Below are 17386 nucleotides of genomic sequence, written 5' to 3'. Positions count from 1 at the left end.
ACTCCACACATAAGATGTTATAGAGCAGTAAGATGATCTCTAAGTTAATGGCCAAAGAATAAAATGTTACTTTGATCTACAAGCAAATCAACAGTGTCCTAGGAACAACTTCTGTGGCAGGGATCAAAGGCAATCTCTTTTTAAATTCATTCATGGGATGTGGGCTTTGTTGGCTGGGCCAGCATTTATTGCCCATCCCTAGTTACCCTTGAGAAGGTGGTGGTGAGCTGCCTTCTTGAACCGCTGCAGTCCATGTGGTGTAGGTACACCCACAGTGTTGTTAGGAAGGGAGTTCCAAGATTTTAGGATCTTCCTAATATTTAGTTGGGAGAAATTTCTGCTCATGTGCTAATACTGAACATAATAACAAAAGAAATGGGAACAGGGTAGACCATTCGGCCTCTTGAGCCTGCTCCGCCATTCAATAGGATCATGGCTGATCTTCTTGTGTTTCGATTTCTACATTGCCATCTAACCTTGATAACCTTTGATTCCCTTGCCTAACAAGAAGCCATCTACCTCTGCATTAAAAATATTCAATTGCCCCGCCTACACCACCATCTGAGGCAGAGTTCCAAAGTCCCTAATTTTAAAACAGTATCCCCTAATTCAGGACTCACCCACAAGAGGAAAATTTTCGATGTCCACCTTGTCAAAGACATTCAGGGTCTTGTATACTTCAATCAAATCCCCTCACTCTTCTCAACTCCAGTGGAAACAAGCCCAGTCTATCCAACCTTTCCAAATAGACAGCCCACTCATTCCAGGTATCAATCGAGTAAACCCCTTCTGAACAGCCTCCAATGCATTTACACACTTCCTTAAATAAGGAAACCAAAACTGCACATGGTATTCAAAGTGTGGTCTCACCAATGCCCTGTATAACTGAAGCATAACATCCTTACTTTTATGTGCAATCCCTCTCGTAATAAAGGATAGCATTCCATTAACCTTCTTAATTACTTGCTGTACCTGCATACTAACTTTTTGTGGCTTAGGTACTAGAACACCTAGATCCCTTTGCACCTCAAAATTATGCAGCCATTCTCCATTTAAGTAATACTCTGCTTTTTTGTCCTTCCTGCCAAAGTGAACAACTTCACATGTTCCCACATTAACTCCATTTGCCAGATCTTTGCCCACTCATTCAACCTATCTATATCCATCTGCAACCTCGTGTCCTCTTCACAACATACTTTCCTGCCTATCTTTGTGCCATCTGCAAATTTAGCTACCATGTCTTCACTCCCCTCATCTAAGTCATTGATGTAAATCGTAAAAAGTTGAGGCCCCAGCACAGACCCCTGTGGGACTCCACTCGTCACACCCTGCCAATCCGAAAAAGACCCATTTGTACATACTCTCTGCTTCCTGCCAGCCAGCCAATCTTCTATCCATGCTAATATGTTACCTCCTACGCCATGCGCTTTTATTTTCTGCAAAAACCTTTGATGTGGCACCTTATTAAATGCCTTTTGGAAATCCAAGTACATTACGTCTACAGGCTTCCCTTTATCCACTGCGCATGTTACTCCTTCAAAAGACTCCAATAAATTGGTTAAACATGATTTTCCTTTCACAAAACCATGCTGACTCTTTCCAATCACCTTGACCTCTTCTAAATGCTCAACTATAACCTCCTTAATGATCGATTCTAACAACTTCCCTATGACAGATGTCAAGCTAACTAGCCTATAGTTTCTTGCTTCTCTCCCCTCTTGAATAGAGGGGTTATATTTGCTACTTTCCTGTCTGATGGAACTTTTCCAGAATCTAGCGAATGTTAGTCCACGTAGACTACATCAACTGCACTATTCTCATCTACACACCTAGTCACCTCCTCGAAAAATTCAATCAAATTTGTTAGACGTGATCTCCCCCTGACAAAGCCATGCTGACTATCCTTGATTAGTCCTTGCCTCTCCAAGTGGAGATTAATTCTGTCCCTCAAGATTTTTTCTAAAAGTTTCCCTACCACTGATAGACTCACTGGCCTGTAGTTCCCTGGTTTATCCCTACAACTCTTCTTAAATAATGTCTGCCTATTACTCCTATCTCCATTTTGTTAAATCGTTGGATCAAAATGAGTTCCTTATTTCCTATCACCTCATGAGCAGCTTGCAAACCCATATACTCTCCGTCACAAAGACTGTTTATTTCCATGTGCTTCTGCTCCAACCTCAGCCCATATGACACTGGGGCCTAGATTTTCTCAGAGTTGTGGAGACTTCACAGCTTATCCAAAATGGCACTGGGAACCCAGATCTGGAAGTCCCACCCCCATTTCCAACAGATCCTATTTTCATTGCTGAGTTCAAACAGATCCCAGTTTCACTGAAGTGAGGGCCTCTTCCTGCAGTGTGTGAATTAGGATTTTTTTTTTAAAGAGTAGATGTAAATGCTCATAAAGGGCAGATAAGGTCCATGGAACTGTCAAGCTGTCAAGTTATTTAAATGGCTAGCCCTTTGAATTTTGAGAAAAAAAATCATCCTGTCTGTGTTTCAGTGTTGAAAAAAATCTGTGTTTGCAGTCTCAATAGATGTTTGTTGACATAAACCCAATTGCTATCATTCCAACATTATTGCTGCTTGGCTGCTTCCACAACCTGTCAGTATCACAGGGGGGCTGTAAATTCACAATTTGATTGATAACTCCAAGAGGTTATTAAGGGATTAGCTATCTTTGATGTGGGCTATGAATACAAATATGTTTTTATAAGGGATTAAATACTTGAGGGGATTTAAATGTATTGAATGGGCTTTTATGAATGAGTTTTTTTTTATATACAGTGAAGCCTGTAATAGATACTTGGAACTTTATTTTATTTCATCTCAGCATGGCTCCTGAGTGGTGGATAGGAGCATGGGTTGGCATAGGAACTATAAGGAGCCATGGGGATGAGTAGAGGTGTATGGGTTGGCACGGAAGGTATGGGGGGCCCTTGGGGATGCATGGGTTGACAAGAGTTCACATGGATGGGACATGGGGAGCGATTGTGGGTTGGTGAGGGGTTATAAGGGGTGAGAGCTAGAGGACCTAATATTTATAACATAGCTGGGATGAAGTTCCAGAGAACTGAGGTTGGCCTTTTAACCAGGCCGCCTCAGCACCCACCATGGACGCCTCCGGCCAGCGTTCTTGGCTGGTGGGCCCAACTCCAGTATGCATCCACCCACCCATGCCGCTCACAGACCCCCAACCACCACCACCCCCACCCCCCCACCCCACCCAGGAGCAGCTGTTCACAATTCAGCACTCACACCTTCTCCAGAAACATCTTTTGTCCCATTATCATTCCCTTTTTCCTTTGCACCATCATCCTTTTTGTCATTTAATTTCTCCTACCTTCCACCCTATCACTGACCTTTTCTTTTGTCCTTCTGCATCTATCCTGCCCTCTCCACTGCCTCTGTACTTGTTTAAAACCCATTACATTTCTATCTTTGCCCAGTTCTGACAAAAGGTCACCGACCTGAAACATTAATCCCATTCCTCTCTCCACAGATGCTACCAGAACTGATAAGTATTTCCAGTATTTCTGTTTTTATTTGTATTTTTGTTTTTTGCTTGATATTAATTTTCTATTTTATTGGAATATGCTGTGAGTAGACTGGAAACTAGGGTCTTGATTTTTTCCAAATGTTTCGGTAAGTACTGACAGTGTGCGCAGGGCTTGGAATCATTCATTAAGATTAACTGTCTTTCAAACCTTACATTCAAATGTAAAATTAGCGCAACATTTTTTTTTTTCTTATACAGACTGCAGGCATTGAAACAATCTATTGAGAGTGTCTTTTTGTCTGAACATATTTTGGGCAATATCCTCTCTTTGGTGGACAATGTGTAATTGCTGCGTATGCCAGCACACAACACATTTTATAATTTCCTCGTGTGTTTGTGCTAACAGTACTTAAATACATTTTTTTTTTATTTGTTAATGGTATGTGGGCATTGCTGGCTAGGCCAGCATTTATTGTCCATCCCATATTGCCCTTGAGAAGGTGGTGGTGAGCTGCCTTCTTGAACCGCTGAAGTTCACAGTGCTGTTAGGGAGGGAGTTCCAGGATTTTGACCCAGTGACAGTGAAATAACGGCAATATATTTCCAAGTCAGGATGCTTGGAGGGGAACTTCCAGATGGTGGTGTTCCCATCTGCCTGCTGCCCTTGTCCTTTTAGATGGTAGTGGTCGTGGGTTTGGAAGGTACTATCTAAAGAGTCTTGGTGAGTTCCTGCAGTGCATCTTGTAGATGGCACACAATGCTGCCACTGTGCATCAGTGGTGGAGGAAGTGAATGTTTATGGATGGGGTGCCAATCAAACAGCCTGTTTCGTCCTGAATGGTGTCAAGATTCTTGAGCGTTGTTGGAGCTGCATTCATCCAGGCCAGTGCAGAGTATTCTATCACATTCCTGACTTGTGCCTTGTAGATGGTGAACAGGATCTGGGAGTCAGGAGGCGAGTTACTTGCCACAGGAATCCTAGCCTCTGACCTACTCTTGTAGCGACAGTACTGGTATTCAGTTTCTGGTCTATGGCAATCCCCAGGATGTTGATAGTGGAGGATTCAGCGATGGTAAGAGGTGATGATTAGATTCTCTCTTGTTGGAGATGGTCATTGCCTGGCACTTGCATGGTACGAATGCTCCTTGCCACTTGTCAGCCCAAGCCTGAATATTGTCCAGGTCTTGTTGCATTTGGACATGGACTGCTTCAGTATCTGAGCAGTCACAAATGATGCTGAACTTTGTGCAGTCATCAGCAAACATCCCCACTTCTGACCTTATCATGGAAGGTCATTGATGAAGCAGCTGAAGATGTTTGGGCCTAGGACACTACCGTGAGGAACTTTTCCAGTGATGTCCTGGAACTGAGGTGATATTTAACCATGTGAACTCGTCCAAGCATAAACTCATTGATTGAGGAATTGATTTTGCATCAGAAATAGCTGTGAAGTGAGAGGCATGGTTGGAACAGACATCCGAAGACAACAGCCCAAAGATTGCTTCAAATTAGTATATGGGCTTCACTTCCACAAAATCAGAGCTGCGGGCAACAATTAAGCATCTAGTGCAGCTTGCCAGTCAGGCTTTCTCAAAATCAGCCACTTGGGCACTGAGTCCAACCACCCACAGGATGGTCCTTTTGGGGGAAGGGATGAATGGGAATGGAAGACCAGTTTGACTGCCATCTGGAGTATTCATGGAACTCCTGGTCCTCTTGCCTCCACATTAAGATAACCAAGAAAGAATTATTTATCTTTTTGTTCGTGGTGTCCAATGGTACCTCTAAGGACCACTAGTCAGCCTGCAGGATATTTGGAAAAACTGAGGGGAGTATAAACTGAGGTTATGCCGAATTTGGGATTGAGGTCCTAAAACAGGCAGTGGCCCTCTGATTAGCATATTCAAAGTTTCCAACACCTTTTTCAGGTAGAATTTTTAGACTTCTTTCACAAGATGTGGGCATCGTTGGCTCGGCCAGCATTTTTATTGCCCATCCATAACTGCCCTTGAGAAAGTGGTGGTGAGCTGCCTTCTTGAACCACTGCAGTTCATGTGGTGTAGGTACACCCACAGCACTCTTAGGGAGGGAGTTCCAGGATTTTGATCCAACGACAGTGAAGGAACGGCGATATAGTTCCAAGTCAGGATGGTATGTGGCTTGGAGGAGAACTTCCAGGTGGTGGTGTTCCCATGCATCTGCAGCTCTTGTCCTTTAAGGTGGTACAGGTTGTGGGTTTGGAAGGTGCTGGTGAAGGAGCCTTAGTGAGTTGTTGCAGTGTATCTTGTAGATTTTCACACTGCTGCCACTGTTTGTCGGTGGTGGAGGGAACGGATGTTGAAGGTGGTGAATGGGATGCCAATCAAGCAGCCTGCTTAGTCTTGGATGGTGAGTTACTCGCCACAGGGCTTCTTGAGTGTTGTTGGAGGTGCACTGATCTATCACACTTCTGACTTGTGCCTTGTAAATGGCGGATAGGCTTTGGGGAGTGAGGAGGTGAGTTACTCACCTCCCTGGGCTCTCAGAAATTGCTGGGTTCCAATTTGACAGCACTTCTGGGATTCCAATGTCCAAAATACATTTCTTGAATACTCATTTTGCAACCAGAAATAAAGTGAGAAGCAGGCCAATGTCTTCCCCATTGTACTTAACGTCTTAATTGATCAACGGATGTATTAATATTGGTATTGAGTTTTGTGCAATGCACAATAAATTTTTTACTGAAATTCTGAATTTTAATGTGTCCTAACTGAATATTAACTTTAACTTAAAAGCAAAATACTGCGGATGCTGGAAATCTGAAACAAAAACAGCTGGAAAAACTCAGCAGGTCTGACAGCATCTGTGGAGAAGAAGACAGAGTTAACGTTTTGAGTATGTATGACTCATCATCAGAACTCAATAATGAAGAGTCATACGGACTCAACGTTAACTCTGTCTTCCTCTCCACAGATGCTGTCAGGCCTGCTGAGTTTTTCCAGCTATTTTTGTTTTTGTATTAACTTAACTTTATGGGGTGCAATACATAAATAGAGAGTATCAATGAACAGAACAGGAAACTGCAGAGTTTTTTTTATTTTTCCAAATGATGGTGGGACAGGAAAGGCAAATGCATCAGAGGAGAAGACTAGCACAAATCACAGAACATTATTCTCTTTTCAAGAGAATAGCAACATTCTGCATAATTCTTTACTCATGTGTAGGTTGAGTTTCACACATTTGTTGTGCACTGCAAATGAGGTAGAAATCAAGTATTAAAAAATTTCAGCAAAAAAGTCTGCAGTTGGAAAAAAATGCATTTTCCTGCTTTCTGTTCAGAACAGCTTTCTATTTAGCTATGGTTATCAATGGCAAGAATTAGGTTACCTATCTTGCTAATAAACCCAAATATACATACAGGAACCAATTTACAGCACACCTATTGCAATTTGGAATGTATATTCAGCTACTTTTATACAACTGTTTACTCTAATATTTTAAAAGAGAAGCACTCTTGTAAATCATATCATCCCACTCCCACACCCTACATTACTCAGTACTTTAGATGCATCCACTGCTGTCCACATCAAGGTTCACAGTTCCCTATCCATCCTCTCCCCACATCCTGACTCACTGCAGCTACCCTATTCCATAGAGGGGCTCACTATTCTCATCTTCTACATTATAACTCTCTGTTTCTATCCTTTTCCTCTCTCCACATCTAGCAACCCAGGGTAATGCTCCAGGGGCCCGGGTTCGAATTCTGCCACAGCAGATGGTGGAATTTGAATTCAATAAAAATCTGGAATTCAAGGTCTAATGATGACCATGAAACCATTGTCGATTGTTGTAAAAACCCATCTGGTTCACTAACGACCTTTAGGGAAGGAAATCTGTCGTCCTTATCTGGTCTGTCCTACACATGACTCAGACCCACAGACCCACTTAAAATGCCCTCTGAAATGGCCTAGCAAGCCACTCAGTTTTAACAAACCGCTACAAAGTCACAAAAAAGGAATGAAACTGGACAGACCACCTGGCATCGACCTAGGCACCGGAAACGACAATGGCAATCTCAGCCCTGTTGACCCTACAAACATCCTCACTAACATCTGAGGATTAGTGCCAAAATTGGGAGAGCTGTCTCACAGACTAGTCAAGCAACAGCCTGACATAGTCATCTTCACGGAATCATGTCTTACAGATAATGTCCTAGCCACCGCCACCATCCCTGGTTATGTCCTGTCCCACCGGCAGGACAGGCCCAGCAGAGGTGGCAGCACAGTGGTATACAGTCAGAAGGAAGTTGCCCTGGGAGTCTTCAACGTCGACTCTGGACCCCATGAAGTCTCATGGCATCAGGTCAAACATGGGCAAGGAAACCTCCTGCTGATTACCACGTACCGCCCTCTCTCAGCTGATGAATCAGTGCTCCTCCATGTTGAACTCCACTTGGAGGAAGCACTGAGGGTGGCAAGGTGGCAGAATATACTCTGGGTGGGGGACTGCAATGGCCATCACCAAGGGTGGCTCAGTAGTGCCACTACTGACCGAGCTGGCCGAGTCCTAAATGACATAGCTGCTAGACTGGGTCTGCAGCTGATGGTGAAGAAACCAAGAGGGAAAAACATACTTGACCTCATCCTCACCAACCTGCCTGCCGCAGATGCATCTGTCCATGGCAGTATCGGTAGGAGTGACAACCACACAGTCATTATGGAGACAAAGTCCCGCCTTCACATTGAGGATACCCTCCATCATGTTGTGTGGCACTACCACCATGCTAAATGGGATAGATTTCGAACAGGTCTAGTAACTAGAGACTGGGCATCCATGAGGCGCTGTGGGCCATCACTCGAACACAATCTGTAACCTCATGGCCCGGCGTATACCCCACTCTGTCATTACCATCAAGCCAGGGGATCAACCCTAGTTCAATGTAGAGTGCAGGGGGGCATGCCAGGAGCAGCACCAGGCATACCTAAAAATAAGGTGTCAACCTGGTGAAGCTATAACACAGGACTACTTGCGTGCCAAACAGCATAAGCAGCAAGTGATAGACAGAGCCCACAACCAACAGATCAGATCTAAGCTCTGCAGTCCTGCCACATCCAGTCGTGAATGGTGGTGGACAATTAAACAATTCACTGGAGAAGGAGGCTCCACAAATATCCCCATCCTCAATGATGGAGGAGCTCAGCACATTAGTGCAAAAGATAAGGTTGAAGCATTTGCTACAATGTTCAGCCAGAAGTGCCAATTGGATGATCCATCTCGGCCTCCTCCGGAGGTTCACAACATCACAGATGCCAGTCTTCAGCCAATTCGATTCACTCCACGTGATATCAAGAAATGGCTGAAGGCACGGGGTACTGCAAAGGCTGTGGGCCCTGACAATATTCTGGCAACAGTACTGAAGACTTGTGCTCCAGAACTAGCCAAGCTGTTCCAGTACAGCTTCAACATTGGCATCTACCCGGCTATGTGGAAAATCACCCAGGTATGTCCTGTATACAAAAAACTGGACAAATCCAACCCGGCCAATTACTGCCCCATCAGTCTATGCTCCATCATCATAGACTCCATCATCAGCCTTGTTTCAAACATGGACAAAAGAGCTGAACTCCCGAAATGAGGTGAGAGTGACTACCCTTGACATCAAGGCCATATTTGACAGAGTGTGGCATCAAGGAGCCCTAGCAAAACTGGAGTCAATGGAAATCAGAGAAAACTCTCCGCTGGTTGGAGTCATACCTACCACTGAGGAAGATGGTTGTGGTTGTTGGAGGTCAGTCATCTCAGCTCCAGGACATCACTGCAGGAGTTCCTCAGGGTAGTATCCTAGGCGCAGCCATCTTCAGCTGCTTCATTAATGATCTTCCTTCCATCATAATGTCAGAAATGGGGGTGTTCGCTGATGATTGCACGATGTTAAGCACCATTCGCGATTCCTCGGATACTGAAGCAGTCCATGTCCAAATGCAGCAGGACCTGGACAATATCCAGGCTTGGGCTGACAAGCGGCAAGTAACATTTGCGCCACACAAGTGTCAGGCAATGACCATCTCCAACAAGAGGGAATCTAGCCATCTCCCCATGACAGTCAATGGCATTACCATTGCTGAGACAGTCAATGGCATTACCATTGCTGAGACAGTCAATGGCATTACCATTGCTGAGACAGTCAATGGCATTACCATTGCTGAGACAGTCAATGGCATTACCATTGCTGAGACAGTCAATGGCATTACCATTGCTGAGACAGTCAATGGCATTACCATTGCTGAGACAGTCAATGGCATTACCATTGCTGAATCCCCCACTATCAACATCCTGGGTGTTACCATTGACCATAAACTGAATTGGACCAGCTATATAAGTAACGTGGCTACAAGGGAAGGGAGTGAGTTACTGTCCACCATCTACAAGGCATAAGTCACAATTGTGATGGAATACTCTCCACCTGCCTGGATCAATCCAGCTCCAACAACACTCAAGAAGCTTGACACTCTCCAGGACAAAACAGCCTGCCTGATTGGCACTCCATCCACCACAATAAACATTCACTTCCTCCACCACTAGCACACAGTGGCAGCAGTGTGTACCACCTACAAGGCACAACAACTCACCAAGGTTCCTTCGGCAGCATCTTCCAAACCCGCAACCTCTACCATCTAGAAGAACAAGGGAGCAGATGCATGAGAATGCCACCACTTGCAAGTTCCCCTCCAAGTCACATACCATCCTGACTTGGGACTATATCCATGTTCCTTCACTGTCGCTGATCAAAATCCTGAGATTCCCTTCTTAACAGTACTGTGGGTGTTCCACAACACATGGACTGCAGCTGTACAAGAAGGCAGCACGCTACCACCTTCTCAAGGGCAATTAGGGATGGGCAATACATGCAATTAGGGATGGCCTACCAGCGACACCCACATGTCATGAACGAATATAAAAAAGAGTACATACATGTGGCATTAAGGACTAATGCACCAAGCATGCATTCACTTCATTAAGACGCAAGAAAACAAAAAAAAAGACAGTCAAATAATGCAGTCTCTGTACCTGAATAGCACCTACATAAAATTATTTTAAAAGATAATTGCTCCTTACACAACCACATCCCACATCAAACCTTTTCATACAACAGAAATAGTCTCAACCAATGATAGAAGATGACCTTGGTCACTAAATGGATCAGTTACATGCAAGTATCTCATGTTCACTGCATGCTTTGTACTTCTTCCTTTTTGGGTTTTCTTCATGAGCTATGGGAAAAACACATTGACATGGCAGTAACAGACTCCTCTGCTATAGCATGGACATGCCTGTGCTTTTGGAAAATTGGAGAACTGTTGCCAGAGCGCACACCTTCAGTGGTACTCCACCAACCTAACAGTGGTGTTAAGTTTGGTAGGCAAGGAAGGCATATTACTGTGGCAACTTTTTGCAAATCAGCATATTTTTCTCCAATTTAGTCATATGTCAGATAGCATTCCCTAATCTTTCTAGTACTTCCAAGGGACCTGCACTTGTGCTTTTCTTCACGCCACACAAGTGCCAGGCAATGACCATCTCCAACAAGAGAAAATCTAAACATTTCCCCTTGATATTCAATGGCATTACCATCACTGAATCCCCCACCATCAATTTCCTGCGGGGGGGGGGTTATCATTGACCAGAAACTTATCTGGAATAGCCACTTAATGCAGTGGCTACAACAGCAGGTCAGAGGGTGGGAATTCTACAACAAATAACTCATCTCCTGACTCCCCAAAGTCTGTTCACCATCTACAAGGCACAGGTCAGGAGTGTGATGGAATACTCTCCACGTGCCTGGATCAGTGCAGCTCTAAAACATTCCAGCTCGACACAATTCAGGACAAAGCAGCTCATTTGATTGGTGGCCCATCCACCACCTTAAACAGGCACTTCCTCTGCTACCAATGGGTAGTTGCAGCAAATGTACCATATACAACTGCAGCAACTCACCAAGGCTCCTTCAACAGCACTTTCCAAACCAGTGAGCTCCACCATCTAGGACAAGGTCAGCAGATACATGGGAACACCACTATCTGGAAGCTACACACCATCCTGACTTGGAACTATAATTGCTGTTCCTTCACTGTCACAGGGTCAAAATCCTGGAACTCCCTCCATAACAGTACTGTAGGTGTACCTACACCAGGTGGACTGTGGCAACTCAAGGAGGTGACATACCGCCACCTTCTCAATGGCAACTGGGGATGAGCAACCCCATGCTGGCTTTGCCAGTGACAGACATCCCATGAAAGAGTTTTAAAAATTCTTCTGAAGGGAATGCCTCTCCCTTAAAAAAGGACACTGCCCTGAAACTACACCCTGTAAGCTGCTGTTCATCTTGTTAAGAGTTATTTCTACCCCTCTTTATCAGGATGCCATATACTCCAAATACCAAATGTTTATTTAAATGAGCTGACCTTGCATTATGGTGTGAGATCAGCTCAAAGCTTTAATATGCTGTATAGAAATTGGCTGCTATGTTTACCTACTGAAACCATAGTGACTACAATACAGATCTGGAGGGCGTGAAAGGTGCTATGCAAATGAAAGTTTTTCTTTATTTACACACACATGCACGCACACACACGCACCTCAAAGAACATGACTGGCTTTCCCACTTCAGGATTCATTTATCTCTGCCTTATAAATTTTCCACATCAGGATCCAGTGCTCTCATTTGTCCCTATAACCATGCATCAGTATTCAGCTCCAATCTGTTTTCACTCCCTCACACCAAGACACAATGAGGGTAACTTTGACTTTGTGCAATGATGTAAAATGGGTGATAGTGAATCAGCAGCCCTTCCCTATTTTTATGAACTAAAATTGCAGAAGACCAGTCTGAAATAATGAAGATTTTTGTGATATAAAACAGGCTGCCAGTTTGGTATCACTTAGATTACATTATCCATATTTCCAGCCCAATCATTGCTGACCCTACTTGTCTCAGCACAGGTATGCTGAGCTTCATTGTTTCCCATGCTGTGATTTCTATGATTCCACTCTAATATTTCTTCTTATTCTTTTTAACTTGGTGTAGTAATTGTAAGTTGAACCATTTCTTACTGTTATGGGGGATCATGTGACTGTGCAGACAAATCAGCCCTAAGTGCGGAGAATCTTAGAGGTGGAGCTTTTTAGCCTTGGCCTTGGAACAAGCATGTAGCCTCACCAGGAGTCTGTAAATAAAGTTTACTGTTTCTTACAAGAAACCAGCCCAGCATTCCAAGCTTATTACACTTGGTATCTTTAATGACCTCTGGGCATTTTAAAATATTCATTCATGGATATGTGCATCCTTGGCAAGGCCAGCATTTATTGCCCATCCCTAACTGTCCTTGAGAAGGTGGTGGTGAGCTGTCTTCTCGAACCGCTACGGTCCATATGGTTCACCCACAATGCTGTTTGGGAGTGATTTCCAGAATTTTGACTCTGCAACAATGAAGAAATGGCGATATAGTTCCAAGTCACGATGGTATGTGGCTTGGAGGGGACCTTGCAGATAGTGGTGTTCCCATATGTCTTCTGTACTTGTTCTAAGTGGTACAGGTCGCGGGTTTGGAAGATGCTGTTAAGCAGCCTTGGCAAGATTCTGCAATACACCTTGTAGATTGTGCACGCTGCTATTACTGTGCCATAGTGGTGGAGGCAGTGAATGTTTAAAGTAGTGGATAGGATACCTGTCAAGCGGGCTGCTTTGCCTTGGCTCTTCACCCAAATGTTTTACTTTTAAATGAAACGATGGCAGCAGACTAATTTTGGATAATTAAAAGGGAATTATTTTAAAAGCAATAATGCTGGTTACACAAACAGATTCAGAAGCATGTTGTATGAAATGCACATAGACAGGAATATTTACATGCATCTCTCACCATTCTCAGCTTGTTGGAAAATTGTCACTGAGTTCATACAGTATCATGGAAACCAACTAAATCTTACGTCTTCCCTATTCCCAAAAAAGGGGAGCAGAAATACCGTCCAAGGTGAAACTGAAAGAAGCAGCTGAGAAACAATAATGCCAAATCAGTAAATATTTTTATATAGAGAGAACTATGTGTCATTAACACAGAACCTATTTAGACTGCATGAGGCCATTTTCAAGCTTCCGTTGCACAGATTGCATTTAAAAAACAGGGGCCAAAATAGCACACAAAATGAAAGCACTGACTTACTGCTGAGTTTTCATCTGGTCCACTAGTAAAGTGACACACAATCTAGGCGAACAAAATTCCCACCAAAAACTGAGGAAGCTTCATAAATTTAGCCGCATCAAGATTAAATGAAGTAGCTGCAACACCCAAAGCCATTTCAATCTCGTGCCTGCATTGATACTACTAATTCCTGCTCCCAATCACCAAACATAAACAATACAACTTGGGACAAGGCTATTTTTAGCTAACATTAGTGGCATACTCAATTGTAGTCAGTTAAAGCTGCGTGCAGATTTGGCACACATTTTTATTGTAGTCACTTATAGGTTTTGAGTCTTAAAGGCAATTGTTGGTTCTGTGAAAAATGTTGGTTACTGCTCTAAAGGTTACATCTTTTCACTCCTGACACATCCACCCCTCCGGTTCATGGTGCTGCTGCAGGCTCTTCTAAATCATCCAACGCTGCCAAATTTTGCCCTTACAGATCAGCAAGGTGCCAATTACATTTTCCACATTATGACAAGGGCTGCAAACCAAAATGGTTCAGATTCCCACACATTACCTGCCTGATTTACAATCCACACGATAATCATTCCCATATGTTTTAAAAGCACTGCAACAGGAAGGATTAATGTATAGTGCAAATATTAGGGTGAAAAATAAAAATATCCCTTCAGTTCTTAGTCACAATTTTCATACGGCACTGTAGTTAGTTCCTTTGTTCAATTTTGTAAATTACACAGTACCTTGTTATAATTGGAAATTATTTCAGCCCGTTCTTCTGCAATTAATGCCTCTAAATCTTTCTTCATGTCAAAGGCTGAAAAACAAATGAAAATTGTTTGTGAATAATTCATATGCATATCAAAATACAGCATGCACTTTTTTGTATACTACCTGGATTTCCAAAAGGCATTCAATAAGCTGTCACACAAAAGGTTGACAGGCAAGAAAAGAACTCATGGAGTTGGGGGTAATATCTTAACATGAGTAGAGGATTGATTAACTGACAGGAAGCAAAGAACAATACTCACCAAAATGATGGTTTTGGCAGGGTGACACACAAACTACAACTTTCTGGATTGGAACCCCTTGTGGTTCCTATGCTTTTTCCCATCGATATAGGGGAGCCTGAAGGGGCATGCAGTTAATGTATCTTTGGGGACTCCTACCATCCTGACAAATCCACGGGTCTGGTCATGAACTGTCCTCTGGAGCCAATGGCTTCTGAGATCTCCCAGGTGCTGCAATGGATGACATACTAGGAAATGTTACCGATGTCACCTGGAAAGGCCCTAAGGCATAGCTATTGAGGCGATGACTTTCTGGCCACTAGCAAGGAAATCCTCACTCCAAGTCAGGTTGAAGGAGGTAATACAGTTCAGTGACCATTTCCTTTTTGAATGTGTGTTGCCTCAGGCACTGTATGTTTCAAAAGCGGTCTCAAAAAGCCCTTGTGGGCAGGGCCTCTACGTACAGCCCTTCTCTCCCTCCCTCTTTGCAGAGCTCCCCCTCTCTGCATCAGTAGCTCCATTTCTTGGTCATGCTGCAGACCAAGCTGCATTACATACCTGAGTAAGGTATTCCTCTGTTCTCCCCGACTGTAAGCACCAGTATTCAAAAAGCAACCCAAAAAACCATAGCCCAGTAATTCCACAAATTCAGCCTAAGCAGAAGTTAAAAACAACCGTGCTGCAACTTATTGACTAGCCCTTTAAATAGCACTGGTGCAAAGCCCATCCTACAGCTGAACGTTAGGTTTTAGTTGAGTGACAAACGAACTCATTCATACATGGCCCAAACTTGGCAGTTGTGTGTCACATCAGCCAGTATTATGAGACATGGGCCTGAATTTTTCAGGCGGTGGGCGGGCGGGCTCGGCGGGAGGGGGCAGTCGCAGAACCGATCGCCGCCCGTGATCCACTCCGAGCCACCATTTTACACAGACGGGTTAATTAAGGCCCGCCCAGTGTAAGACGTGAACCATAGTGCTCAGTGCTACCTGTGTGGACAGGGGGTGGAGGAGGGAGAGTCGGGGCCAGCGCTCTTTCGCGCATGTGCACGAAAGAGCACTTCAATCTCCCTGAAGCACAGAGCTGCAGCAGGTAGATTGAAGGGCTTTTGAAATTATTCAATAAATGGGTTTAAAATTTAATTAAACATGTTCCCTCATGTGACTGTGTCACATCAGATGGGACATGTTTTTATATTCAGAAAAGTTTTAAAATTTATTTAATAAAAGCTTAAGGAAACCTCATCCCACTCGTGGATGAGGTTTCCTAAAAAACGCGAAGGTCACTTGGCTTATTCGCCTGCCCGCCAATCTTAAGGTTGGACGGGCACCTTTAATAATTACATTAATCACTTCCTTAATGGCCTTAATAGGCTGTTTAAATGTTGGCTGGCACGCAGCCGACTCTGGCGTGCTGAATAAACATCTGGTTCAGAACAGGTTTGGGAGTCAGAAGGATAAGTAAAAATGGAGCTCATTAAAGAGAGAAAAGTTTGGATATAAAATTTGTGTTAATCAACACACAATTAGCTGTAAGTCTTTTGTTCTCATGGATGACTTAATGGATGAAAGCACAAACCCCTTCCCATGCCTCAGGCTCGTCAATTTCATTTGTGTCCTGTTACGATATTGGTTTTTCTTAGAATCCGAAAACCAGATATTTGTTAAAAGCATGAAACCACAAGGTTCATGGTCTAAAACAGAAGAATTTTACAAAGCAAAATCAAAGAATATAAATGTTAATAACTACACACTATCTTAAAATGTCAGTTACGTTAAAGATATTAAAAGTACAATGAACACAGTTGCTTATACTTCAAACCAAACTCTTTAACTCAACTTTCCTTCTACACTCATTTGACTTACACCTCCAAAAAACTCAAGTCAGCTACTTATCAGAAATTGGAAGATTAACCATGGGCAGAATTTTCCTGTTGGCGTGCGGGGACGGGCCCCACACGCCGACGTGTAAAATGACGTGCAGTGACATCGGGCGAGTGTCCCGACGTCACCACATGCCATCGCGATATTTTAGTGGGCGGGTGAGCGATGATCTCCGATGCGCGCCCGCCATTAATTAACGGGCCACTTAAGGCACCAATTGACTGATTTTTCAGGGCCCGTGTGATTTTTAGGTCGTCACACAGGCGCAATGGACAGGCGGGTAGGACACATTTGTATAAACCTCATCCAAGGGCGGGATAAGAGGGGTCAGTGGGGTCTCGAATGTGCTCAGTCAGGTATTTAATTTGGAAAGTTACTGATACTTGCCTGTGTGAGCAGAAATACTTCAAAATTCATACCAGCTGCTTGGACAGGACTCACAACCTTCAGGTCAGCACTCTACAGTGAAGATCCTTTTTGGGAGGTTGCAGGAAGCCTTCCCTTAGCCTGGGGATGGGAGTTGTGCTCTCCACTGGCGGAGGAGGAGGAGGAGAAAGGGAGGGCCAGAAGTGGGAGGAGGCCAGGAGTCCGTATTCAGCCTCCAGGGGAGCCACCTTTGGGAGGAGAGGCACAGGCACAAGGGGCACAGGGCCAACTGGAAGTCCAAGGCAGAAGGTGCCACAGAAGACGCCACTATGCTGCTGCCAGGGTATATAGGCAGTGAAGCAGCTATCTCAATATTGAGGTGCAGTGCCAAAGGAGGCTCCGTCTCTCAAGGGAGACAGTCAACTCTATCTGTCAGATGATAGGCC

The 17386-nt window shown here is 44.0% G+C and overlaps 1 protein-coding gene across 3 annotated transcripts in view; it reads right to left on the bottom strand.

The window, feature by feature from the left end:
- The window catches only part of LOC144684860 (uncharacterized), a 399842-nt gene that overhangs the window by 242298 nt on the left and 140158 nt on the right, over positions 1–17386 (bottom strand). For all 3 annotated transcript variants that reach the window (XM_078549191.1, XM_078549190.1, XM_078549192.1), the window contains one exon: positions 14425–14498. In XM_078549191.1, the coding sequence (XP_078405317.1) occupies positions 14425–14490 (66 nt within the window). In that variant the 5' untranslated portion in view covers positions 14491–14498. The remainder of the gene's footprint in view (positions 1–14424; positions 14499–17386) is intronic.

This window comes from Cetorhinus maximus, chromosome 9, assembly GCF_964194155.1.
Source record: "Cetorhinus maximus chromosome 9, sCetMax3.hap1.1, whole genome shotgun sequence".
NCBI classification, from domain to species: Eukaryota; Metazoa; Chordata; class Chondrichthyes; order Lamniformes; family Cetorhinidae; genus Cetorhinus; species Cetorhinus maximus.
This window is presented reverse-complemented; position numbering and strand designations above follow the sequence as displayed.